General features: G+C 40.2%; 1 protein-coding gene and 1 non-coding gene across 2 annotated transcripts; both read right to left on the bottom strand.

Moving 5' to 3' along the window:
• Positions 1-21,977: 21,977 nt before the first annotated feature.
• Positions 21,978-22,050, bottom strand: TRNAG-CCC (transfer RNA glycine (anticodon CCC)). Its single transcript has one exon. It is a non-coding gene; the product is annotated as a tRNA-Gly (tRNA).
• Positions 22,051-22,477: 427 nt separating this feature from the next.
• IL17A (interleukin 17A) lies at positions 22,478-26,038 on the bottom strand. The gene is made up of 3 exons (XM_081523715.1): positions 25,961-26,038; positions 24,593-24,789; positions 22,478-23,262 (listed from the first exon to the last, which is right to left on the bottom strand). Exons 1-3 carry the CDS (start codon positions 25,985-25,987, stop codon positions 23,025-23,027), a joined length of 462 nt encoding a protein of 153 aa, XP_081379841.1. The 5' UTR covers positions 25,988-26,038; the 3' UTR covers positions 22,478-23,024.
• Positions 26,039-27,075: the final 1,037 nt, after the last annotated feature.

Genomic DNA, 27,075 nt, shown 5'->3' with positions numbered 1-27,075 from the left:
AAATTTTCTTTCCACGTGGAAAGTTGAAAGCACATAGCCTTATCTTTTGATATCCACTTCATACATATGAAGACTTGGCTGAGTGGAAAAACACATTCTCATTTCTCTCTCTTCCTCTCTCCTCCTCCCCAAACCTGAATAAAATTATCTATACTTATGAAGTGGCATAAGGAGAAACGGTTATGAAATTGGTTTGGTTTTCTTTTCTTTTTTTTTCTAAGAGAGGTAGAAATTTCATTTGATGTTTAGACGGCTCTTGACTTTGACTCTTGATTCTACTATCTTCTGGTTGTACAAATGTAGGCAAATTAGTCCTTCTGAGACAGTTTCCTCACCTGTTAAGTGGAGAATAATAACTATTTTAAAGAGTAGTGTAATGTAATTGAAACAAAATGTATAAAAGACAATTGAGTACCAGGAAGTGGTGGGCACCTCGTTACTGTCATTATCCCAAGAGACACAGAACTTATGCTTCCCGTTTTGCTTGGCCCGAAGAAAGGAAACTCACATGGCAACTCACTCCCGTATTCTTGCTGGGAGAATCCCATGGACAGAGGAGCCTGGCAGGCTACAATCCACAGGGTCACACAGAGTTGGACATGATTGAAATGACTTAGAATGCACACACACTACGTTCCTAGTACTTATTTATCTTATAACTATAAGTTTGTACATTTTGACCCTCTTCATCCGATTCTCCCTTCTCTCACTCCTTGCCTCTGGTAACCACAAATCTGATCCTTTCTCTATGGAGGAAGCTATAGATTTAATTCATTAATAAAATTCCCTTGGGCCCCAAATGTTCACTGTAGCCTACATTGGGCAAGTTACTTAATTTCTCTGAGCCTCAGTTTCCTCAACTGTAAAATGAGGATGATCATAATAGTTGCCTCATAGGATTGTGGTGCAGATTAAATGAAATAATAAATATAAAGCAGCTTCCTGTTCTAACTAGCTGTTACTAGTCTTACTTACAACCCCCTTATGCAAGGGCTGTGAATCAATGCTCCCACCTTTTAATTCTTGTTTTTCAAAGTCAAGTAAATCAATGCACCAGGCAAAGATGGGTTTATGAGTTGTTTAGAGTTGTGGCTGTTGCAAAACTCAGAGACTTCCTATTCCACTGGCTTACTTCTGTGGTTTCCTTACATGTGTCTGTAGGTGACATACCACAGCCCTTTGCATGGCCTGAAGGCAAGGACCAGACCTTGTTTGTGGTGGGGACAACACCAGAACCCATGTAACCATTTCCCACAACCCACATTCTCATGATTCTGACAGAAACCAGATCTGGGAGGTATAGCTCTGGATGGACTGCCTGTGGTGAAGCTGGGGTCGGGTCTGAGAGCGACGGACCTCCCTGGAAGGGACATACCACTCATGGAAAATTCTGAAAATACTAATCCATCAGGCTAGAGTTTCTCAGAGCCCTGGGCTTCTGCTTATTCCACACTCCTGGGCTTTTCAATATCTGTGAGAAAAAATACCCTGATTTCCCACAGACCACTTGTCAAACTCCTGATTGCCTTCTGCGGTCACCTCAAACCTCAAGTGAGATCCATTGAGAAAGCCATGCGCTTTTGACTGCATGTGCATATGGGATGCCAAACTTCTGGTTACTGTATTTGAAAACATGCAGACATAGAATTAAGCATAAAAGAAAACAACTCTTTTCTTTTTCTGTGTAGCTTAGCTTTGTGAAATCCACTAAGTACTATGATTTGGGTTTGAGAATTTAGATTTGAAGTTCTTGTCATCTGAGAATGACTTTTACTGGGTACAGTTACTGGAGGTTTCTCAAAAAACTAAAAATGGAGCTACCATGTAACTCAACAATTGCACTCCTGGGGCTATATCTGAAAAAAACCAAAACACTAATTTGAACCTGCAACTCAGTGTTCATAGCAGCATTATTTATCATAGCCAAGATATGGAAGCAACCTAAGTGCCCATCAACAGATGAATGGATGAAGAAGATGGGGTGTATATTTTGTTGTTGTGTAGTCCCTAAGTTGTATCTGACTTTTTTGCGATCCCATGGACTGTAGCCCACCATGGGATTTTCCAGGCAAGAATACTGGAGTGGGTAGCTTTTCCCTTCTCCAGGGGATCTTCCCGACCCAGGGATCGAACCTGCATCTCCTGCATTGGTGGACAGATTCTTTACCACTGAGCCACCAGTATATATAGATGCTCTGGTTGACAGTCCCAGGGAACTCCCAGTTGACAGCCACATGAGGGAGCCATCTTGCTCACTCTAGCCAACCAAGTATTTAAAGGACCGTAAGCCCAGCCAGTATTTGAAGGCACCTGAACCCACTCCAGTACTCTTGCCTGGAGAATCCCATGGACGGAGGAGCCTGGTGGGCTGCAGTCCATGGGGTCGCTAAGAGTCGAACACGACTGAGCGACTTCACTTTCATTTTTCCCTTTCATGCATTGGAGAAGGAAATGGCAACCCACTCCAGTGTTCTTGCCTGGAGAATCCCAGGGACGGGGGAGCCTGGTGGCTGCCGTCTATGGGGTCGCACAGACTCGGACACGACTGCAGCGACTTAGCAGCAGCATGAGCAGGACCAGCTACATGGTTTGTGGAGCCCAGTAACAAATTAAAGTGCACAACTTCTGGTTAAAAAATTAAGAATGTTAAGCAGAGAATAAAACCAAGCATAGCGCCTATTTAAGCTGAGGATCCTATGTGACAGGTTTTATACCCAGGAAATCATCGTGCTCATGATATCCCAAGAGAAAACTGCCTGGTTGAGCCCTTCTTAAAGTTTTGTGATTGAAATGAAATGGTTGTTTAATTTTTTTCCAGTTTTATTGAGATATAATTGGCATATAATATTGTATGAGTTTAAGGTATATAACACAATGATTTGGCATATATATACATTGTAAAATTGAATCTATTCTATGTAATGAAGCCTCTGTAAAGACCCTAAAGGACTAGCTTCAGAGAACTTCTGGGCTGGTGAACAGGTGAAAATTTGGGGAGAGTGATGAGCCTAGAGAGGGCATGGAAGTTCTGCAACTTTTCCATATCCCTTGACCTACACATCTCTTCCATCTGGCTGTTTCTGAGTTACTTTTTTTTTTTTTTTTAATAATAAGCTGGGGATCTAGTAAGCAAAATGTTTCTCTGAGTTCTGTGAGCTACTCTGTCAAATTAATCAAACTCTACAAGGGGGTCATGGGAACGTCCAATCTGTAGCAAGTTGGCCAGAAGCACAAGTAACAACCTGGGCTTGTGATGGTCACCTGAAGTGGGGGTTTGGTGGAGTCCTGTAGGACTGAACCCTTGCCTTGTGAAATCTACCACTATCTTCGAGTAGGTGGTGTCAGGATTGAGTTGAATTACACGACACCCAGCTTGTGTCTGAGAATTACTAAATACAGATGTGGGGGAAACCCCCACCCCCAGATGGTGCAACTAGGGTTCAAGAACACACAACAAGGTTCTTTTTTTTTTTTTTTAAACAAGGTTCTTTACCCATTTTTAAATTGGATTTTTTTTGTTATTGAATTGTATGAGTTTCTTATATATTTTGGATATTAACCCCTTATCACACAAGTGATTTGAAAATATTTTCTCCCATTCCGTAAATTGCTTTTTAATTCTGTTGATTGTTTCTTTTATTGTGCAGAAGTCTTTTAGTTTGATGTAGTCCCACTTATTATTTATTTTTGCTTTTGTTGCTTGTGTTTTAGGTGTCATACCTAAAAGTTCATTGCCAAAATCAATGTCAAGGAGTTTTTTACCTATGTTTTCTTTTAGGAGTTTAATGATTTCAGGTCTTACATTTAAATCTTTTAAAAAAAATATAATGCATTTAAGCTTTAATCTACTTTAAGATAATTTTTATGAGTAACTCCTGTAAGACAGGAGTCCAGTTTCATTCTTTTGAATGTGAATATCCAATTTTCCCAGCAACATTTATTGAAGAGACTGTCTTTTCTCCATTTAGTATATTCTTAGTTCTTTTATCAATTACTTTATCATAAGTGTATGGGGTTTATTTAGGGCTTTTGAGTCTATTCCATTGGTCTATATGCCTATTATGTCTATACTATACCATCTTGATTACTATGGCTTCATAATATAGCTTAACATCAGCAGGTGTCATGCCTTCAGTTTTGCTCTTCTTTCTCAATATTTCTTTGGCTATTTGGTGTCTTTTAGTGTTTCAAATGAATTTTAGGATTGTGCTTTATATTTCTATAAAAATTCCATTGTAATCTTGATGTGTAGTACATTAAAACTATAGATGGCTTTGAGTAGTATGGAAATTTTAACAATATTAATTCTTCCAATCTATGGACATAGGACATTATTTTATTTATTTGTGTTTTCTCTAATTTCTTTCATCATTGTCTCATAGCTTTCGGTGACAGATCTTATACCTCTTTGGCTAAATTTATTTCTAAGTCTTTTATTGTTTTTGATGCTGTTGTAAATTAGATTGCTTCTTTATTTCTTTTTCAGAGAATTCATTGTTCATGTATAAAGATGCTACTAATCTCCTCATGTTAATTTTGTATCCTGCAGTCTTACTGAAGTTGTTGATTAGATTGCATGGTTATTTCACGAGTCTTTAGGACTTTCTCTAAAAAAAGTCATGTCATCTGAAAACAAAGATAATTTTATTTCTTCCTTTCCAATTTGAATGCCCTCTATTTCTTTTTCTTACCTGATCACTCAGACTAAATATTCTAGTAGTATGTCGAATGAGAGTGAAGAGAGTGAGAACCCTTGTCTTGTTCCTGATCTTAGAGGAAAAGCTCTCAACTCATCATTGAGTATAATGTTAGCTATGAACTTAAAACGGTTGCTTTATACCAGGAAATTTGAGGGATAATTTACTACACGGCCATAGTAATCAAGTCAGGCTTCAAGAACAATTATTTCAGATTGCAATAGCCCAGCATTGTTATACTTTCTAAATGCTCGTTCAGCCTTAAATTTGTGAGTCTAGGCAACCTGAGCTATGCCTAATTCAATTCTATCTTTTGTTCTGTCTTCCAGCAGGAGTTAAAAATTGTGCCTTTATATCTTTGCAGCATTTTTGGCCATCTCAACAAGTGCTAATTAAAATCTCACAAACATAGATCTGTATATTAAAAAACAATAGGGTACAGCAATACAGAATACTGATAAGAATTTTTTGCAAAGGACATAGTCTGCAGAAATGGAACTCTGACTACAGTATAAATGATCTTTAAAATCACCTTTTACAGAAAGCAATTTAATCCCCAGAAACTATAATTCCTAAGTTTCTCTCTTTTATATTTGCATAATTAAATGACTCAACTGTTTGCATTTCTCAGAAAAAAAATAGGCAGTTTCAAGATACATCTAGTGCAAAACAAAAAATTTGCTTACCTCTTGAAAATAAATTCTGAAATTCTCTACTATTTGCTCTAAGATTTCAAAGATTTTAGGGCACTCTTACTGAACAAAAATGATTCCATACCTCATAGTTTATTCTGAAGTCAAAGAGCTGAATTTCTGGTTTCATTTATTCTCCAGAACTCTATATTCACAAGCACTTCTGTGCTCCTAGAATATGGTGATCACTGATATTCATAGTGAGGAAAAACTTAGATATTGTTTCCCAAATAATCAAGAGAATCTTATGTTCAGTTGTGTTAACAGTGCTGTAGGGTGTGTCTGATTGTTTTCTTCTTTGAAACTCTTTCTTGCATGGAATAGTAGTTGAATAACAGCCCCCAAGATATGCATGCTCTAATCCCTGGAATGTGTGAATGTTACCTTAAATGACAAAAGAGACTTTGTAGATTTGATCACATGAAGGTGGTTGAGATGGGGAGATTCTCTTGGATTGTTGTGGTGGACTCTAAATGTAAATCTCAGACGTCCTTATAAGAGGAAGACAGAGGGAGATTTGAGGACAAAATATGACATGATGTGATGACATGACTGATAAAAGAGATTGGAGTGATGTGCTTTGAAGATGAACGAAGGGACCGCAATCAGAGGGATGCAGCTCTGGAAGCTGCAAATGGCAAAGAAACTGTTCTCCCCTAGAGCCTCTGGAGGGAGCACAGCCCTGCTGACACCTTGGCTTTGACCCAGTGAACTTGTAAGAGAATAAATGTGTGCTGTTTTCAGCCACCAAGCATGTGGTAAACTGTTATAGCAGTGATAGGAAACTAATTGAATCTTTATTTTCTTTCTTGCATGGCTAAGTTTTCATCAACGTGGATGTTTGATTAGCCTAATTAAGAATTGTATTTCCAGGCTGGGAAAACATTCACTCAAGAAATTATTGATTATAGTCCACCCAGGCTTCCCTGGTGGCTCAGGCAGTTAAGAATCTGCCCACAATGCAGGAGACCTGGGTTCGATCCCTGGGTAGGGAAGATCCCCTGGAGAAAGGACTGGCAATCCACTCCAGTATTCTTGCCTGGAGAATTCCATGGACAGAGGTGCCTGGTGAGCTACAGTCCATGGGGTCACAAAGGGTTGGACACAATTGGGCGACTAACACACACACGGTCTGCCCGTTTCTAATCTGGCGAACGTTCATGCTGCAGAGCAGTAATGTAGGCTCAAGTGTTGAGACTTCTTTTTAGTGTATTCTGGACAGTTTGCTTTATCCAGGGGCCAGTTCTATTGAACCATGCCTTTGGTAAGAGCAGAAGATGGAGGCTGGGAAATGGCTCTGACTCACCCATGTGGGGGTCTGAAAGGATGCAGAGGGATGCTGTTTCAGTTTGACTGCTGAGCTCTGTGTGGGAGACGCACGAAGAGCATTCTGGGACCTGAAGTTGGCTTCTCAGCGTCTGACTGAAACAGGCAACTTCTTACAGTAACCTCAGGGGAAGGAAGTCAGTGTTGGTAGGGTGCTCCTTCCACGAACTTGAACTCGACCTACATTTTCAACCTCCCAAATGACCTTCATTCTACTTGTAGCCTTTCAAGGTTAAACACATAAAAGTAAACGGTGCATGACAATCACATTTAATGTAAGGATTCTTTGGACTCCTTTGGCTTCACCCAACTCTTTGAATTTGCTGGGTTAAAGGGCAATAAGGCAACGTGATAAGGTAGATGGCTAGTAGTCTTTCTGGGCATGCTGTTTTGCAGGAAAACATGCTTCCTCCACTTTCATAGCCTCTCAGTCTTTGTTCTCATCCTCACATGGGATTCCTCCAGGAATGTCAGGTATGGTTGGATCTCAAGCTTAGCAAGAGAGACCATTCTCTGTGCTGTGATTTGTGGGTCATGGGAAGAGACTCTGCCTCCAAAATGTATCTTTGTGCTTTGCTGAAATCCTCTCTTTCAAACGTCTCTTTTGAGGACTTTCTTGAAAAATTAAAAATACACACCTCTAGGAGGTTGACATATTGAGCTGGTAAAGTGGATTCAATTTTCTAGTCATCCTCCAAAAATCTTCCTTTTAAGGGCTAGTACTGTGTCAGCTCCCTGGAGGAGAGCATGGAAACCTACTCCAGTATTCTTGCCTGGAGAATCACCATGGACAGAGGAGCCTGGTGGCCTACCATCCATGGGGTCGCAAAGAATTGGACATGACTGAAGGGACTTGGTACACACACATGTACTGTGTCAGTTACAGGGGAATCAGAGATCACAAAGGTGCCATTCTCTCCACCGTGATGCTTGTGGTCTGCAAGGAAGACAGAAAAAGTCAGCAAAGACAACCTCGGTCACCTGCGGCCCTCCTGTCTATCTAAACTTTTTTTCCAATTTTGCTATCTAAAATTGGAATTTTAGTCAACCAAAGGGCCCTTCCCTCCTCCCTGTAGGGATTCCTCAAGGGAATCTTGGATTCTTCCAGCCTCCTGTGTTCTTAGGTATTGCTCTCAGGAAACTTCTGATCTTGTTTGAGACCCACTTCCCCCTTCCAGGTGGCTCTGCTGTGACCTGACAGGAAAGGTTTGCCTTTGGGCACCAGATGCTTTTCTATCTTTGTCTCTGTCTGTCTGTCTCTCTCACTCTACTGCTAATACCATCTCTGAGGCTGAAGGAAAGCTTGTAAGTGAGCAAAAGTGTGTCTGTTGAAGACTTTTGATTTAGGAAGGAGGAGGAAAATGAGAGTAGGGTTGATGTTTTGAAGAGAATGATAGACTTTGGTATCACACAAGGATTGCTGGACAGATGTCCCCAAACCTGTGTAAGTAACAGAGCAAGTGAAAGTGACAGAAATTAACAACATTGTTAATTTCTGCTGTACAATGAAGTGACTCAGCTATGTGTACACATATATCCCCTCCCTCATGAAACTATCCCCTCCCCCCCCCATCACACACATCTGAGTCATCACAGAGCACCCAGCTGAGCTCCCTGTGCTATACAGCATCTTCCCACTAGTTATCTATTTTACATACAATAGTGTGTATATAAGGGGCTTCCCTGGTAGCTCAATGGTGAAGAATCCGCCTGCCAATGCAGGGGACGATGGTTCAATCCCTGGTCCGGGAACATCCCCTGGAGAAGGAAATGGCAACCCACTCCAGTATTCTTGCCTGGGAAATCCCATGGACAGAGGAGCCCAGTGGGCTACAGTCCATGGGGTTGTAAAAGAGTCAAATACGACTTAGTGACTTAACAACGAGTATATATATGTCAGTGCTATCCTCCCAATTAGTCTGACCCTTCCTGTCCCCCGCTGTGACCACATGTCTATTCTCTACATCTGTGTCTCTATTCCTGCAGCTCCTCTGTACCATCTTTCTCGATTCCATACGTATGCATTAATCTATGATATTTATTTCTCTCTCTCTGACATACTTACTTATATATGACAGACTCTAGTTTCATTCACATCACTACAAATGACCCAATTTCATTCCTTTCCACGGCTGAGTAATATTCTACTGTATATGTGTACCACAACTTTATCCATTTCTCTGTCAATGTCCTGGCTATTGTAAATAGTGCTGCAATGAGCATTGGGATACATGTGTCTTTTTGAATTATGGTTTCCTCAGGACATATGCCCAATAGTGGGATTGCTGGGTCACATGGTAGTTTTATTTTTATTTTTTAAGGAATCTCTATACTGTTCTCCATTGTAGTTGTGTCAAATTACATTTCCACCAACAGTGCAAGAGGGTCCCCTTTTCTCCACACCCTCTCCAGCGTTTGTTGTTTGTAGATTTTTTGATGATGGCCATTCTGATTTGTTGTGAGGGGATCCCTCATAGTAGCTTTGATTTACATTTCTCTAGTAATGAGCTATGTTGAGCATGTGTTTATTGGTCATCTGTATGTCTTCTTTGGAGAAATGTCTGTTTAGGTCTTTGGCCCATTTTTGAAAAATTGGGTTGTTTGTTTTTTTGACATTGAGCTGCATGAGTGCTTGTATATTTTGGAGATGAATCCTTTGTCAGTTCCTTCATTTGCAAATATTTTCTCCTATTCTGAGGGTTGTCTTTCCGTCTTGTTTATGGTGTAGGCAAAAGGTCTTAAAAAAAAGACGACGAGTCTCCAAATGGAATGTTTGTGTTACACAAACATTATTCAAGATGAGAGTTTCTACTTCTTTTCAATGAAGAAAATGCATGCATTTCCCCCACCCCGCTCTTTTCTCTCTGGAGCTGAGAGACACAGTTTTTACATCTCTGTGGTAAGCATCACCATGGTGAGCCATAAACTAGTCATGATGGTATAGACGGTCTGGTTAACCACACGGCTCACTGAGACGTGGGGCAGACGGAGCCTGGAGAGAAGGGGGCCTGTGGGAGCTGACTTGGATGTGACCCAGAGATAAAGACTCAGTTATCTGGGACAGTGATGCACTTCATGAATACTTTACACAACAGCAACATCTATTCAAGGGCAAAAGGGAAAACCAGATACTGTACGATGTGTGTCTCTGTCATTTCAGAAAATTTTCCAGATAATCTGGACCCATTGGTTAGAGAAATATTAAACAAATGCTTAAGCCCAATTGCAGATACTGTACCTCCTGATAAAAATATACATGTCTGTATAATTTATAAAATAACTTGTAGCCTGCAAATATTTTTGTTCTTTTCTGGAACTTGCCCTTGGGCAAAATTGTTTGCTCATCACTGATATAGTGAAATAGTAAACTGAATACATGTTTTGCAAATATAAATACGATGTCTTAGAGCAGAGGTTTTGCTAAAATTTGAAGAGCAAGTAGTTTGAGGTTGTGTGTGTGTGTGCATGTGTGTGTGTGTGTGTGTGTGTGTGCGAGCTCGGTTGCTCAGTCATGTCTGACTCTTTGCAACCCTATGGACTGTAGCCTACCAGGCTCCTCTATCTATAGGATTTCCTAGGCAAGAATACTCGAGTGGGTTGCCATTTCCTCCTCCAGGGGATCTTCCTGACTCAGGACCCAGGGATCAAACCTGCATCTCTGTGCCTCCTGCATTGCAGGCAGATTCTTTACAGCTAAACCACTGGAGAAGCCCTAGTTTGAGGTTATATTCTCTAGCAAGTGGCTTCTTTCATATTCATAACACTTTTCACATGCAGTCATGTTGCGGTGTGTCAGTAGTTTGCTTCTTGTCTTTGTTGACTGTATTCCATCGTATGGTCACGTTAACATTTATTCCTGTACCAGTTGATGGGCATTTGAGTTTGCAGTTTTTGGTTATGATGATCAGAAATTTACATGTAGGTCTTTGTTTGGACCTACATGGACCTACCTTTGGACCTACCTTTATTTTTCTTGAGTAAATGCCTAAGAGTAGGATTTCTGGGGCTTATGATAAGTAGACATTTAACTGCCAAACTGTTTTCCAAAGTGACTCTATCACTTTGCATTCCCACTGAAACGTGAGAGTTCTGGTTGCTCCTACATCCTTCTCTGCACTTGGTATTGCTAGTTTTAAAATTTTAGTCATGCTAGTAAGTGAGTCAGGGTATTTCAATGTGCTTTTAATTTGCATGTCACACACACTATACATATATATATATAGCATATTATTTGTATATATACTATATGTGTGTATATATATAGTTGTGGTTTTTTTTTTGGCCACACCATGCAGCATGTGGGATCATGGTTCCCTGACCAGGGATTAAACCCTCACCCCCTGCACTGAAAGGCCAGGGTATTAAGCACTGGACTGCCAAGGGCAGTCCCATCATACCACGTTGATTTACATACTTGTGCCACCAAAGAACTCTGCCTCTTAGTTTAGGTGTCACTGCTTGGGGACTGCCTGTATAAGGGGCTGATTCCAGGTACCGACAGTTCCATCTTAGTCAATGCTTTATCGGAAAAGTTGGTATTTTCCCCCCATTCTTTTATGTCAACTTTTCCTGACCTTAGGAGTGTTCCTCTGAGCCTCTCTTTACAGAACACATGGCATCTTGTCATGTGTCCTTTAATGAGTAATCTTGTTCTATTTTTATCCTTTATTCATAATCTTTCACCTTTCTCTTATTTCCTGGTGGATTGGCATCCATCCTTATTCAGAACCCACTGCAGGTGATAACTGGGTTTTGCTGGCCTTCATGTTTGTGCCATGGTCCCTCAATCACAGTTACATGTTGAAAACTTTGGCCATCATCATTGATTTTCTTTATTAATTGGTGCTATTCACAATGCCCAGTGCTTCTGATACATCTATTCCATTGCAAACAAATATCTTGGAATGGAGTCCTGAACAACACAGTCCTGGACTGCTAAGTCATATAATAGAGATTGGACATGTAACTTTCTTTTTTAAGGGGAGCATATTATTTAAAGTCTTCATTGAATTTGTTACAATATTGTTTCTGTTTTATTCTTTTTTGGCCTGGAGTCATGTGGGATCTCAGCTCTCTGAACCAGGGATCAAACCTGCAACCCCTGCAGGTGAAAGAGAGTAAGAGAGGCAAGGGACCAAGGTCATGTGCCCTCGCTGTTTTGGAGCCTGCTTGCTTTTGCCTGAGGGGCTTTATAGTGCGAGTTCCTCAAGCTTGGGTCTTGACTGAGCCCATTTTTCCACATCCCCATTAGACACCTCCACGCGTATGTCTCACAGATAGCTCAGACTCAGTAAGCTCAGTGTCGTTCACCATTCCCCTTGGCACTTAGCCTAATATTCTCCTTTCTTCCACTCCTTACCTTACTGCAGGGCATTGCCATCCATGCCATCAAACAAATCAGCAATCAAGTCACCACCATTACCTTTCTCCATTCCTGCCTTCTTCTCCCCAACTTCTGCATCAAGTCCTATTGATTTTTACCCTGAAGATTTACATTTACACCTTCTCACCTTATCTACTGAAAAGTGGTGCCACTACTTATCATCTTTCTCAGGAAAATCATATCTTTTCAATTAGTTCCTCCAGGCTGTGAATGCCATTCCTGCATCCATTCAATTTCATTCTTCAATTATATTCAGTAACTATTTGTTATACGCAAAGTACTATTCAAGTGGACACTCTCAACTTCTAGTTAAGTGTTAGCCTATCTCGGACACTTCCTCTTGACTGCTTCCTCACTAAACCACATGTTAGGACTCTGAACCTAAGCTGATCTTTCTTCCACTCCCATGTCATCTCATCCCCCAATCTGGCCACTCTGCCCTTGGTGAATTCCATTACTCTCCAGACTAAATTGGAGTCAGATACATCAATTAGCAGGAGATTGAATTGCACCTCAGTGACATGCAAGTGGAATGGAAAAGTTAATAGTTATCGGTGACTGGTGTGAGGGTCGAGTACCCCAACTCTAACAACCTGTGTCACCTGTTGCCTCGCCCCTTGCTAAACCCTATAATCAGTTTACAGTCCTTTGCCCTGGTGTCCTTATTCCCCCTTCCTATCCCGCTTAAATCCCACGGCCAGTTATTGTTAGACTCCTTTTGCACACGACCTCCATCCTTACCTCTCTCACTTGGTCATAGTCAACCCTAGTTAAATTCAAGTCTCCACTGTTTCTGTGCTTGAGTGTGGGTGGAGAAAAACCTGCAGTCCTGCTGACTAATCTCACTTGAAATGCATGATCACTAACCTCAATGGGGCCTGTAATTCTGCTGAAACACTCATTTGTGCCTCCACTCTCCTACATGACTATTTCATGTTTTCTCTTATCTTCTGATGCCAGTCACTAAGCTATTGCCTCTTAACTCCTGGATCTATATATTTCCTCAAATCTCCACTACCTCATTCACCATCTTCACTCTTGCTAGATGATCTTGCTTCTTTTCTAATTCAGAAAATTAAAGCAACCAGAAGAGAACTTCTATAAGTTATATATATATGTATATATATACACACCCCCATATCCACATGCCTGGATCCACTTACTGTCCTGTTCCTCTAGGTGACCTGACTGTACTCCGAGCTAAGGCCAACTCCTTCATTCATTCACTCACTGGCTCCCATCCCCTCACCCCAGCTCCAGAATTCTTCCTGAGAAAGATTTCTTACTTCATTTAAATTTCCATAGATCTTCCTAAAAGGGTGATGCCACATTGCAATATGCAATTACTGAATAGAATTTAACATAGTATTATATCATTATTCAATGTCCTTATGACCAACACTGCTTTATTCCTGAATCAATTTCATTCATTCATTTCTTTCTTAATTAAAACATTAAGGTTATTATGGGGACTTCCGTGGTGGTCCAGTGGTTAAAATTCACCTTCCAATGCAGGGTACATGGGTTCGATACCTGGTCGGAGAACTAAGATCCCACATACCATGGGGCAATTAAGCCTGTGTGCTACAACGAAGACTCAACACAGCCAAATTAAAATAAAAACAAAGCAAAAAGGTTATTACAGCTTCTTTGACATCCCATTGCATCCCTTCTCCCAATAATGAGATAATAGTTGTAATGAATTTTTATACAATGGTGCATGATCCCAATTCAAGACAAAGATTTCAGCTGGGCATAAGGACTTCTTGTGTTTTGGGGTAATAATCACTGTTTTGGGATAGGTGTATATTTGAAGTTCTTTAAAATTAATCTTGATAATGTTTTTGTTCATACATGGTATCACTTTTTCTTATCTTTTGACAGAGGAATGGACTGGAAGACCATTCAAACGTTCTTCCAATGTAAACTTTATAATTATCCTTGTAATCATCCAATAAGACCCAGCTAAGCCCTCCTTGGCAGATAAAGGTGAACAAGTCAGCCTTTTATCCTTTGTCTTCCCAGTAATTAATGCAGGCTCAGTTGATGTTAGGGTAGGAGAAAATCTTCATTGCTACCCCTGTCTCCATCATCCTCATCCCTAGATGGCATACGTCTGGGTATGTGCAAACCACCGGGTACTGTTACTCCTTCCAGGAACTCATGAGAGTAACCCACCTGCAGCATTCTAGCAGGAGGCATGTGAGCTGCAGATCACCTTCAAGAGCAGCCTTTGAAGGCTGCTTGCTCTTAACCACAGAGTACACGGACTTCCTCTCCATCACCATCAATGAACTCCATGCCCTGAGAATCGACCTTATCAGCTCTACCCTAAACTGTACACCTGGTGGGAGTCGGTGCCTAAGAATGCGAGGGATCGCAAGGACAAGCACCCACCCTCGAAGGCTTCAGGCCTCTCTCGGTATTTGCACCAGCCTCCTTAAGTGCTCTTTTGGTGACAGGCTCTGAGCTTCTGTACCTGGATTCTAAATAAGCCTTCTGGTTAAAGAAACAGGAAAAGTAAAAGGAACATGCCAACTCCCTGCTCTCTCTCTCTAACCCTTTAATTTCCTAAGCCTTCAATTGCTTTTATTACTCTTCTCCCAGCTGCTCTGAAACTTCTCCCATGCAGAGCTCACATTTCTTTTTCTGGGTGAAGGTTGAGAGACATCCAAAAAATTGCTTACAGTCATAAAAGTACTAAAACTGAGGCTGAGTGTTGGTGACAGAAACCATTCTGGGGGAATGCTGGGAGGGAAATTTTGATTAGAGTGAGTGTTGTAATATTCAAAACTCTTCCCCGATGTGAGAAGTGGAAAACTACTATTGTGATGTCAGCTTTTTGATTTGTGATATATTGATATTTAAATGCTTCAGAACTCAATTTCCTCCTGTTTCTCTGCCTTCACCTAAACTGCCACCATAACTTGCTTTTTATCCTGATGAATTTATTTTTCATCTGAGGTAACCACAAGGCTGAGCATATGATGGAGATTTGGCCTAAACTGATAAAAATAAACAAGCCATTTGATAATATGCCCCAGAGTAGATAATTCATACTTTCAACATGAATGGCTCCTTCATGATGGTGTAGAACATGATACATAGGGTGGTGGTTTTCAATACCAGGGAACAGACAGAACAGCATAAAAAGGATGAAAGCATACATTTATTTCAGTGTTGATTTGTGTGGGTGAGATGTTTTATTGATGTTTTGAACATAGAGATTTGTTTTTAGAAGTGTATTATTTGCAATATTGTGGGTTTTTTTCCAGCTAGAGTGGATTCTTAGCTTCTGTTTTCCTACTTGGCATTCCTGCCACAAGGGGGTGCAATGGCCATGATTATGGTGGCCTGGATGTTTTCAAGTTTTATTTTGTTTTATTTTATTTAGTTGATGTTATTTTTATTACACTATATTATTTTATTTTTTGGTCTGAGCTTCCAGTTTTCAGATATTGACTTTCTTAGAGCCATTTTCATGTAATTGCATACCTTGCATTCATCATATAATTTTATTAAAAATGAAAATGACTTATTCAAATTACCAAGCAACCGTTATTTTTAAAGTTTCCAGTTTTCAGATCATAAAGGCATGCCATTTAAAAAGAAATAGGTGTTCCTTTAAAATCAGAAATTATACAGAAAACATGAAAATTAATCCATTCTTCATGACCCAGAGTAATTCCTGTTAATATTTTTATTCCTGTGTTCCTAATATTTCCTTCCTGTTTTTAATACCTGATTTACAATAATTGAATAGTTTTCTGTATCTCATCCTGATTTTTACTCAAGTATTTATACTACATTTTAAACATTTCAAAATGTTTTATGATATTTATGATAAGCTGTGATAGTTTTGTATGTAGTTTTATTAATATATTTTAAAATATTATTTTTCTCTAATAACTTTCTAGATGATTAGAGATACAAAAAGTATGAATATTTTTAAGGTTCTTGAGTGAAATTATAAAATTGCTTTTCATAAAGTTGTATCTGTTTACATTAATTAGCAGTGAATAATTACTTAATTTGGCACATTCTGGCCAACATTATTACAGTTAAAAAGACAAGTCTGGCTACTTTGATAGGGAATTGTTCAATGTGAATTTATTTATTAAGGGTAGTAGATATTTTTGCATGTACTTCGAAGATATTTTGACGCCTTATTACGTTGTCAGTTTGTATCTTTTGAGCAGATGTTCTGAATGCTTGTCTTGTCAATCAGCATGAGGTTTCCATTATTATACATAAAACAGATAACCAATAAGGACCTACTGAATAGTGCAAGGAGCTATGGTCAATATTTCATAATAATCTACAAGGGAAAAGAATCTGAAAAAATTTTACATATATTTGTATATCTGCATCACTTTGCTGTGCACTCAAAACTAACACAACTTTGTAAATCAACTGTGCTGTGCTCAGTTGCTTCAATTGTGTCCAACTCTTTGCAACGCCAATGACTTCAGCCCTTCAGGCTCCTCTGTCCATGGAATTTTTCAGGGAAGAATACTGGAGTGGGTTGCCATTTCTTAACTTATATGCAGAGTACATCGTGTGAAATGCTGGGCTGGATGTAGCACAAGCTGAAATCAAGACTTAATAGCAATAACCTCAAATATGCTGATGATACTACCTTAATGGCAGAAATGAAATAAACTAAAGAGCCACTTGATAAAGGTGAAAGAAGAGAGTGAAAAAACTGGCTTAAAACTCAACATTCAAAAAAACCTAAGATCATGGCATCTGGTCCCATCACTTCATGACAAACAGATGAGGAAACAATGGAAACTGACAGACTTTATTTTCTTGGGCTCCAAAATCACTACAGATGGTGACTGCAGCCATGAAATTAAAAGACTCCTACTCCTTGGAAGAAAAGCTATCACAAACCTAGACAGCATATTAAAAAGCTGAGACATTACTTTGCCAACAAAGGTCTATATAGTCAAAGCTATGGTTTTTCCAGTAGTCATATATGGATGTGAAAGCTGAACAATAAAAAAGGCTGAGCACCAAAGAATTAATGCCTTTGAACTGTGGTGCTGGAGAAGACTCTTAAGAGTCCCTTGGACAGCAAGGAGAGCAAACCAGTCAATACTGAAAGAAATCAACTCTGAATATTCATTGGAAGGACTGATGCTGAAGCTGAAGCTCCAGTACTTTGGCCACCTGATGCAAAGAACTGACTCATTGGAAAAGACCCTGATGCTGGGAAAGATTGAAGGCAGGAGGAGAAGGGGATGACAGAGGACGAGATGGTTGGATGGCATCATCGACTCAATGGACATGAGTTTGAGCAAACTCCAGGAGACGGTGAAGGACAGGGAAGCCTGGCGTGCTGCAGTCCATGGGGGTCACAAAGAGTCGGACACACCTGAGTGACTGAACAACAACTCCAGGGGATTATCCCAACCCAGGGATCGAACCTGTGTCATTGGCAGGCAGATTCTTTACCACTGAGCCACCTAGGAAGCCCCAAAATGGTGTATTAGGAGGAGATGAATGCTATTGAAGAAAATTAAATCAGGGAAGTTGCAGAGGGAGTGCCAGGGTGGTCAGAGACACTTTCACTGAGAAGGTGATATTTGCCCAAAGACTCAAATGAGGGGAAGGAAGATTGTGAAGCTTCTAGTGGTGAGTGTGCCAGGCAGAGGGACCAGCAAGAGCAAAGGCTCAGAGGTAGGGGTGTGTCTGGTAATCAGGTTCATAGTCTAGATATTCAAAAGTAAAAAACAAAAACAAATTGAGAGACTGTCCTTTAAGAGGTGAATTTTAAACATTTACTCATTTTGTTTCTTATTTTATACTGTCCATGTTTTTCCCCCCCAGTATTTTCTTGTGCCTTTGCTTTTGGCTTTTATCTTTTTTGGAGACTTATAGGGTTTATGATTTGTTTCCACTGACTGATGGTTACATTTAGATTTTAGCTAATTTATCACATTAGGTGACTTTTAAATCATCTACTTATCAAAGCCAAGAATGGAGTGATAACTTTTGACCTCACTTTAGTGAAGCTGAGGAGTTTTCTGCCTTTGTACTGTATCCCTCATTTTCATTCCCATTTTGGGGCTTGGGTCACTGAATTTAGATCACAGGTTTAGATGATGGTAATGATCTAGATCATCTAGATGTTGATGCTCAATCATCTTGATGCTGATGATTATTGTATTATTATTAGCTTATTTTTTTAGATATATTACCTTTCTTTTTTTTACAATTTCTTTTGATTTTTTGATTCACTTGAAAAGCTTTTACAGCATCGTTATAAATATTATTTAGACTTAATCCAATGAATAGTTTGTTTCAGGGCTCACAGGGATCCAGGATATAATGAATATAAAGTGCCCATTTGAGTTATTGAATTCTTAGCTTTGATTCACCTGTCAGTCAGCCAAAGCCTATCTCTGAATGTTGTTTTCAACCATGAAGATGCCCACATAGAATTTTTCTCTGTCCTCACATACTTGAGAAAGCCTTCCAGTTGACTTCACAGAATATTATTTGATGGAGTATTTTGGGTTGAATCATTTATTCTTTCATTTAACAAATATTTATTGAGAACCAACATGTATTAGACATTGTTCTTTTTTCTTAAGCAAAATTTGTATTGAACCATTGCATACAGAGACATATGTAACTCTTAAGTGCATAACTCAATAAAATTTCACAAATGTATCATTTGATGATCAAAGAAGTCTTGTCTGAGCAGAAGCTGTCTGATCTGTACTTTCTCTCCTTCTGGACTTTGAAGATTTTACTCTATTATTTCCTGGTATTTGATGTGGATAAGTCTGACATCTATATAATTTTGGTTCCTGATTTGGTATTTTATATTTTCCTCCTGGGTGTAGGCTTATATCTTCTTCATTTTTAGAAATTAAACAAGTTCAATATACTTGCAAGATATTTTACGTTTAAAAAATTACTAAGATGGATGAAAATGGTCAGAAGGTACAAACTTCTAGTTACAAAATAAAGAAGTCCTGGAACTGTAATGCATAGCATGACAACTATAGTTAATAACACTGTATTGTATATTTGAAAGTTGCTTAGAGAATAAATCTTAAAAGTTCTAATCATAACCAAAAAAGTTGTAACTATGTGTGATGATAGATTTAGCTTTTTCAGTGGTCATGTATGGATGTGAGAGTTGAACTATAAAGAAAGCTGAGCACCGAAGAATTAATGCTTTTGAACTGTGGTGTTGGAGAAGATTCTTGAGAGTCCCTTGGACTGCAAGGAGATCCAACCAGTTCATCCTAAAGGAGATCAGTCCTGGGTGTTCATTGGAAGGACTGATGTTGAAGCTGAAACTCCAATACTTTGGCCACCTGATGCAAAGAGCCAACTCATTGGAAAAGACCCTGATGCTGGGAAAGATTGAGAGCAGGAGGACAAGGAGATGACAGAGGATGAGATGGCTAGATGGCATCACTGACTCGATGGACGTGGGTTTGGGTGGGCTCCGGGAGTTAGTGATGGACAGGGAGGCCTGGCGTGCTGCGGTTCATGGGGTTGCAAAGAGTCGGACATGACTGAGCAACTGAACTGAACTGATTGTGGTAATCATCTTATGATATATGCATATATCAAATTATTATGTTGTACCTCTAAAACTTTCCCTTCTCCAGGTGATCTTCCCAACCCAGGGATCAGACCCAAGTGTCCTGCATTGCAGGTGGATTCTTTACCAGCTGAGCCACAAGGGAAGCCCAAGAATACTAGAGTGGGTAACCTATCCCTTCTCCAGTGTATCTTCCCGACCCAGGATTTGAACCAGAGTCTCCTGCATTGCAGGTGGATTCTTTACCAACTGAGCTATCAGGGAAGCCCATTGTGGTAATCATTTTATGATATATGCATATATCAAATTATTATGTTGTACAACTAAAACCAACACAGTGTTATATGTCAATTACATCTCAATTTTTTAAAAAATAAAGGAAAATATCAGAATCCCCAGAACTAAAGAACCAGAATTAAAAATAAGTATCTCACTGTTCCACTGCCCTTAACCCCCTCAATATATTAAGGATATTTTCACTGTCCCCCTAATGTCTCCTGCATTGGCAAGCAGATTCTTTACCACTGAGCCACTTGAGAAGCTGAGGAAGCTCTCTGGGGCCTCTTTAATAAGGGAACCAATCTCATTCAGGAAGGGCTCCACTCTCATGACCCCCCAATGGTTCTGACTCCCAATTCCATCACTTTGGGGGTTAGGATTCATTCAACATATGAATTTGGGGGGGACACAAACATTCAGACCATACTGGCAGGGTATGAATAGAGGAAACAGAGGGTGGTAAAGGCATACCAGACAGAGGGGCCATGACCCAGGCACTGAGGTCAAGAACAGCGTGGCGGTCACAGCAAGGACTTGATAATGGCAGGCTGAAATATCAGGTAGGAAGTCACATGAGATTAAAAAACAGAGCAGAACCAGGGCCAGGTTATGTCTGATTTTGTGCCACAGATGGATACTGGAGGATGGATTGAAGGGAAAAGAGCAACAGCAGCAACGGCAGGCAGGAAGCTGTTCCAATAGCAGGAGAGAAACGAGAAAAGATGAAGTCCTGAACCTGGGCCGGGGGAGGGTTAATTGGAGAACTTTCAGGAAGTGAAACTTCATGAGTTTGGGGATGTGTGGGTGTCAGGAGTGAGAGAGAGGAAGAGGGAAGACTCAGGGATGCCTCACAGATCTCCAGCAGAGGTGATGGGGTGAATGATGGTGCTAACTGAGGGACGTGAAGGGAAAATGAAAGTAGTGCATATCAGGGGAGAAGAGGCTTGGAAAGCAACCATCTCTTCCCACTCTCAAAATTCCCAGGAATACAGTCTAGTGAGAAATCATGGTTTAGGACTGTGGTGGTATATACCATTTTCTTGTCCTCCTTCCCAAAGCAAAACACCATTTATTTTCACCACTACTATTCAAGGAAAACAAGAGAAATACTCTAAGGAGTATATACTTTAAGGAGAGGGTTTAAAGCAGAGACTGTGAGACACCTTCAGTAGTAGCTGCCAGTGAATCTCTTGTATGAAGACCATGATGGGAGATGGTCATGAGACTCAAGATCTCGGGGTGCAGAAGCATTGGAAGGATGTGGCTGGAGAAGATGACCTTGGGTTTGGAATTGGCAAAGAAGCAGAGAAAAGCCATGGTTCTCTGGGTGGGGCTGGAGTTCATAGGGAATAAAGTAGTGCAGAAGGTAGTCTTTTGAGAAGCAGAGAGCCTGTGGGACCAGCTTGAGAATTCTCAGGGTTGCCCAGAAGTAGGGCAAGATGACATGCTTGGCCTTGATGGGGAAATATGGTTATGACTTGAAACATGAAACTACTCTGAAATTGAATACAGTTCGGTTTTTATTTTACTTAGGCTGAACTTTTCTCAGACTTGAAGTCTGTTTTGCCCCAGTGGCTCTTTTCAGTGTCCTGGACTGCACTGAATCAGAGGTTGAGGGTTGGAGGGGCTATCCTAGGGGTATGGCCTGAGAAGAGAGAAATGTCCTTTTCTAGATCTATGGTTGACATTAATCTTCAAAAGCAGCCAGAGCTCGGGGAGACACAGGCCATTCTAGTCTGAAAACAATGTTTTCTCCCAGAACTTCCTCCTTCCTGCCAAACCTCAGGTCCTATTTTGGGGAGGATCTTTTTTTTCTTCCTGTATGTTTTTTAGTAATGCTATGTCATTTCCCCAGGGCCATTGTTTTTATTTGCTTAATTTGTTCCAGAGTGCATGTGCCCATAGCACTGGATAGTAGTATGAAAGTCTCCATCCTCTATTGTCTTTTTTTTTTTTTTTAATATTTATTTGGCTGCTCCAGGTCTTAGTTGCAGAATGTGGGATCTTTAGTTGCAGCACATGGGATCTAGTTCCCTGACCAGGGATTGAACCTAGGCCCCCTGCATTGGGAGCGCAGAGTCTTAGCCACTGGACCACCAGGGAAATCCCTCTATTGTTTTGAAAAGAGTAAAATTGAGAATCTGGAACTGGTGTGGGTGGAGGGTATTGCTACTCAAAGGCGTGCTTTGTTTTGTTCTATTGATAAATTTGCATACCCTTCCAAATAGGAAAGAGCTGACCTCTTTGAAGGGTTTCCTTGGTAGCTCAGCTGGTAAAGAATCTGCCTGCAATGCAGGAGACCCCAGTTTGATTCTTGGGTCAGGAAGATCCCCTAGAGAATGGATAGGCTACTCACTCTAGTATTCTTGGGCTTCCCTGGTGGCTCAGCTGGTAAAGAATACATCCCCAATGCAGGAGACCTGGTTTCATCCCTGAGTTGGGAAGATCCCCTGGAGGAGGGAACAGATACCCACTCCAGTATTCTGGCCTCTCTGAAGTCATTTTAATGAGAAAAGAATAAAGAAGCAAATTTTGTTCCCAAACTTTATTATTACAAATTGTTTTTATGACAACAGTTTAACAGAGCAATTAGACTTGCTCTCTTGTAATGCCTCAATAATTTACAAATTTAAGTTAATAAATATGAAACTAGATTTAGTCTCTTTTCAGCTGTGTCATGTACTCCAAAGAGACAAGGAAGAGAATATTCTATAGCCATATGTAGTACAAGCTCAGAAATTTTCAACTGCTATTTAATCCTATCTAGGATTTCCCTAGGCAAAACAGATACTCATATATTTCACCTTTTTTTTCTAAAGACTTAAGAAACATAAATAGATCCATAAATAGCTCATATAAATATAGGTTTTTACCTTTTAAATAATAATATTCACAAATCTGGAAACTTGTCTTAAATAATAGAAAATAAAGCATCTAATACATCAAAGTGGAATCTTATGCCCCAAAGTTATTACAGGGCTTATTAAATACATAAATGATTTTGGTCAGAAATGGGGCTGGGTCTACTCCCCAGAAAGCCTAACTAATTTGGGGAGTAGGGGTCAGGCAGAAAGCTCTTAAGCCACATGGCGGACAATGGGGGTGACACAGGTGCAGCCCACGGCCACCAGCATCTTCTCCAGCCGGAAGGAGTGAGGGCAGTGCTGAGACTCCCTTCGTAGGACCAGGATCTCTTGCTGGATGGTGACAGAGTTCATGTGATGGTCCACCTTCCCTTCAGCATTGATACAGCCTGAGTGGCTGCACTTGGCCTCCCAGATCACAGAGGGGTACCTCTCAGGGTCCTCATTGCGGCTGCAGGGGAGACAAAAGCCAGGAAGAAAGTGAATTCCTGGTAGAGCAGTAAGGAAATCAAACAGGAATAAGCAAAGGGAGGCAAATTCACAGGGGGACAAATGATCGGCATTGCAAATTCTCTAAGTTCTGTTAGTCTGGAAAAGAAGCCGTTTGGGAAAAACTTGGATTTGGAAACCCATGAAGTGTTATAGAAAAAAGAAACAACGATCAGCTTTTCCCAGGTTCTTTGAAGAATAAACAAAAGAAGACAGACTGAAACTGCAGAAAGGATTTAAGTTTGTCATAAAGGATATTTTTTTTAAGGTACATTTGATAGATGAAAAAAACTAAAAGAGTCATCTAGAAACAAGATAGCTGTTAATCTGACTGAATGAAGTCTGTCTTTGAAACAAGAAAGGCATCCAAATTTATCTGACAACACGTTGATGGAACAGAGCCCATGGGTGACAGCAAAGGCTGGAAACAAACTCTGAAGCCCCTCTGTAACTTTCCCCTCTCCCTCTCCTCTGGCTGAGAGAATGATTGGATTTAGTTTAATTTATTTGAACTATTCCTGGTAAGTAGAAGTAAGAAGAAAAGACCCTATAGACAGGTGAATCTGTAGCCTCCACATAACTGAGGTCATTTGCATGAAATCAAATTATCAAAATGCACTTTGTATTTAGTCTGTCGTAGGGTCTAAAGCAGAGCCTAGCGGGCTACAGTCCATGGGTTTGCAAGAGTCGGACACAACTTAGCGACTAAACCGCCACCACCACCACTAGATGTATTGAAGACACAGCGAATGTCAGTCTGTTGGGGATGTAATTCAAGACTAAGTCAAAAAGGGGTGAAACACCCAATGGGACACTTCTTCTACTGGGATTCAAGCTAATTTTCCCAGTGCTAATATAACCAAAAAAGCCCCAAAACCCTAGTTAATTAATTGTTGTTGTCAACAAACTCTTGTATTCTCTGGTGGCCCTGGGAAAGAGAATTCTAGTACTAATCTCCTATGCTAAATGTATGTTTCTTTTTTAGATAAATAAACAATAGACTCAGGGTGTCATAAATATCAGAATGATGACCACCGTTCATTTGGGTCAATTCTGGGGACATCAAGAACTAGTAGGCTAGGTGTTATGGATGGACTGGGGAGAGCTGTGGTCTATGAAAGAAATCTGTAGAAAGAAAGTTGGAGAATCACTGGTTTGCACAATGACTCTTCCAGGTTTGACAGGTGATTCTGAATGAGTAATATCACCCCCCTCAGATGATTTAACTGGCAGTCTGATGTGTTCTTCTGATGTAGAAGAATGCAGAGGTTATATTTGGGGTGCTTACGTACTGGAGAGTCCAAGGTGAGGTGGAGCGCTTGTAATAATCGGTGGGCCTTCTGGAATTCATGTTCCGGTTAACGATGTTTAGGTTGACCCTCACATGCTGTGGGAAGTTCTTGTCCTCAGTAGGTGGGCAGCCTGGACTCTGTGGGATGATGACTCCTGCCTTTACAAGAGCCACCAGACTCAGAAGCAGTAGCAGTGACTGGATGGAGAGAGAGGTAGGAGATTGGGTTAGTACTACATGGTTTTTGTTAACTCACTGTGGTGATGATTGAATTGCTGATAGTAGAGAACATTCTATGGTCCAGAACAATCTATACTAAATTTTCAAATATGTTAAGTGAAAAGCTGGTGAGAGGACCAAAGTGATATTAGGACCATGGCATTTCTACCAGTCTTGAATATTTTCTTTTTTTTTTTTAATGTAGAAAAGCCACATTATTCATTGGCTGACAGTCATTTTAGTGAAGATGGCAAGTCATCAATATATCAATATATGCATCACTCTCAGGTCTTTGGAAAGGTAATGATCTTGATTTTCTAGGAAGAAATACCCTCCTACACCACTGGTCCCTCTCTTTACATTTTGTGAAACACTATGTAAAAGGGAATGCATACCTTAGAAATAAAGGCTGTAGAAAATCCATGTGGAATCAGTTAGAAATTCTGTTGGTACCACTGGAAAACATCCAAGCCCAAACTTGACCCCCCCTTATATTTTCTTAAGTATATTTCCCAGTTTTTCTAAATTTACATATATTGATTCTATAATCAAATTGGGTTTCAAAAAAGACGCATGTATAACTGTAGGTTAGAATAAATGGTCTCTGTTTTTAAAATACTGTTAAAGCATCTTTTTTGAAACCCAGTTTGATTACAGAATCAATATATGTGAATTTAGAAAAACTGGGAAACATACCTAAGAAAACAGGGCTAGTGTACCAAGACTATAGTATAATAATACAATAATGGAAAGAAGAGTCACTGCCAAAACATTAAATCCTCAAGGATAGTGACCCATCTTATTTTGAATTAAAGAAAACACTGTGGAAAAACTATATTAAATCCCTTGTACCCAGAGAAACAGATTTTCAATAAGCATTCTTTCTTACAGCACAACATCACGTGATACTTCTTGTGTGGTTTAGCCCCAGTATAGCTATCTTTCAGTTTTAATCTCATCTTTCAAACTGATATCACCAGTTCTTAAAAATGCTAAATAATGACAAGTATCTATCAAGGGTTTCATTTTCCATCCTATGTAGACCGTATTCTTGGATTTCGATAGTTAGAATCCAGAATTTCATGCCTGCAGTCCAGAAATTGATCTGGCCCAAATCAAGAAGAGCATCACACATTCGTGCGGGACTCACCATAGATGAAGTTCTCATAGAAGCCATGGTAGTTTCTCCGAGTTCACCGTAGATAGATGAGCTTGTGCTCGTTGTGAGATGGACAGAGCGTAGTGCTATCTTCTCTCTTTTTATAGGGTTTTGCTCCTTCTGTGGTCACTTGCGTTGGCGTGTCGGAGTGAGTTCAGGGGTGACACCATTTTGGTTAAAAGTTCCATCCCAAAATGAGGTCAAAGAAAAACCGCCCCTTCGTGACAGGTAATAATCTGCTTCTGAAGGATAATGGGAAGAACAGAAATCCATTTTTCTAAAGACCATGTCCTCTCTTCATTCTTCAAGGAACTATGACTTGTCAGGAGCTGAGCGGAGACAGAGAGATTATTTATTTATGGGCAAGCATGTAGCTGCCATAAAAGATGTCCTCTATTTTAACAGCTCATGGGGAAATAAAAGTTTGGCATCACATTCAAACTTCTGACAGTCTTCTTCTGCCATTTGCCTTGATTTCCCGTTCGATGGTGCCTTTCCTCACCAGATTTCCTAGCCAGTTGTGGTGGGCATCATTCCAGAAACTACTCAAGGTCTTGCCATATAAACAAATCAACAAAAAAGCAATACATACTTTCATGATGACAGGATATATTATTTCACTGATTTAACGCCTGCCTTGTTCAATGTCTACTCTGCCTGAGGTACAAATAACTAGATTTGAGAGACATGAGATTTACTATCAAAGACATGTCTAACACTGCATATTACCAAGCAACTTCCTCAGGAGGAAGAAGGAATGAGGAAACACAGTCGGACAAAGAGGGGAATTGAAAGTGGAGGTAGAGACTCAGGAAGGCGGTGAGGGTAGAGAAAGGGAGTGCAGCGAAGAGCAGACAGTGATAACAACAAGAAAGGAGGGGAGAGATGGGGGGATAAGAAGGAAAAAGAGAAGGAAATTGTTCCTCCTTCCTTTTCTCTCCACTCTCTAAGTAAGGTGCACTTTGATTTCAGGTCTTTGAGAATGGCTCCTCCTAGGGAACATTGAAGTCTATCCCAAGGATGATAAAATGAGGGGTCAGCGGATGCAGATGTGGCTGGAGACATGTCACCATCTCTCTGCCCCTTCTTTGCAGGAGGGTGTTTTC

Source organism: Giraffa tippelskirchi, chromosome 8, assembly GCF_054371585.1.
Source record: "Giraffa tippelskirchi isolate mGirTip1 chromosome 8, T2T-mGirTip1v1.2.pri, whole genome shotgun sequence".
NCBI lineage: Eukaryota > Metazoa > Chordata > Mammalia > Artiodactyla > Giraffidae > Giraffa > Giraffa tippelskirchi.
This window is presented reverse-complemented; position numbering and strand designations above follow the sequence as displayed.

Excerpts from the sequence above, each read along its gene's own strand:
- IL17A (XM_081523715.1), bottom strand. The coding sequence starts at position 25,987 with ATGGCTTCTATGAGAACTTCATCTATG. Across the intron at positions 24,790-25,960 it reads CTATGAGAACTTCATCTATG|TCACTGCTACTGCTTCTGAG; the intron begins GTGAGTCCCGCA and ends CTCTCCATCCAG. Across the intron at positions 23,263-24,592 it reads ACCTCACCTTGGACTCTCCA|CCGCAATGAGGACCCTGAGA; the intron begins GTACGTAAGCAC and ends TCTCCCCTGCAG.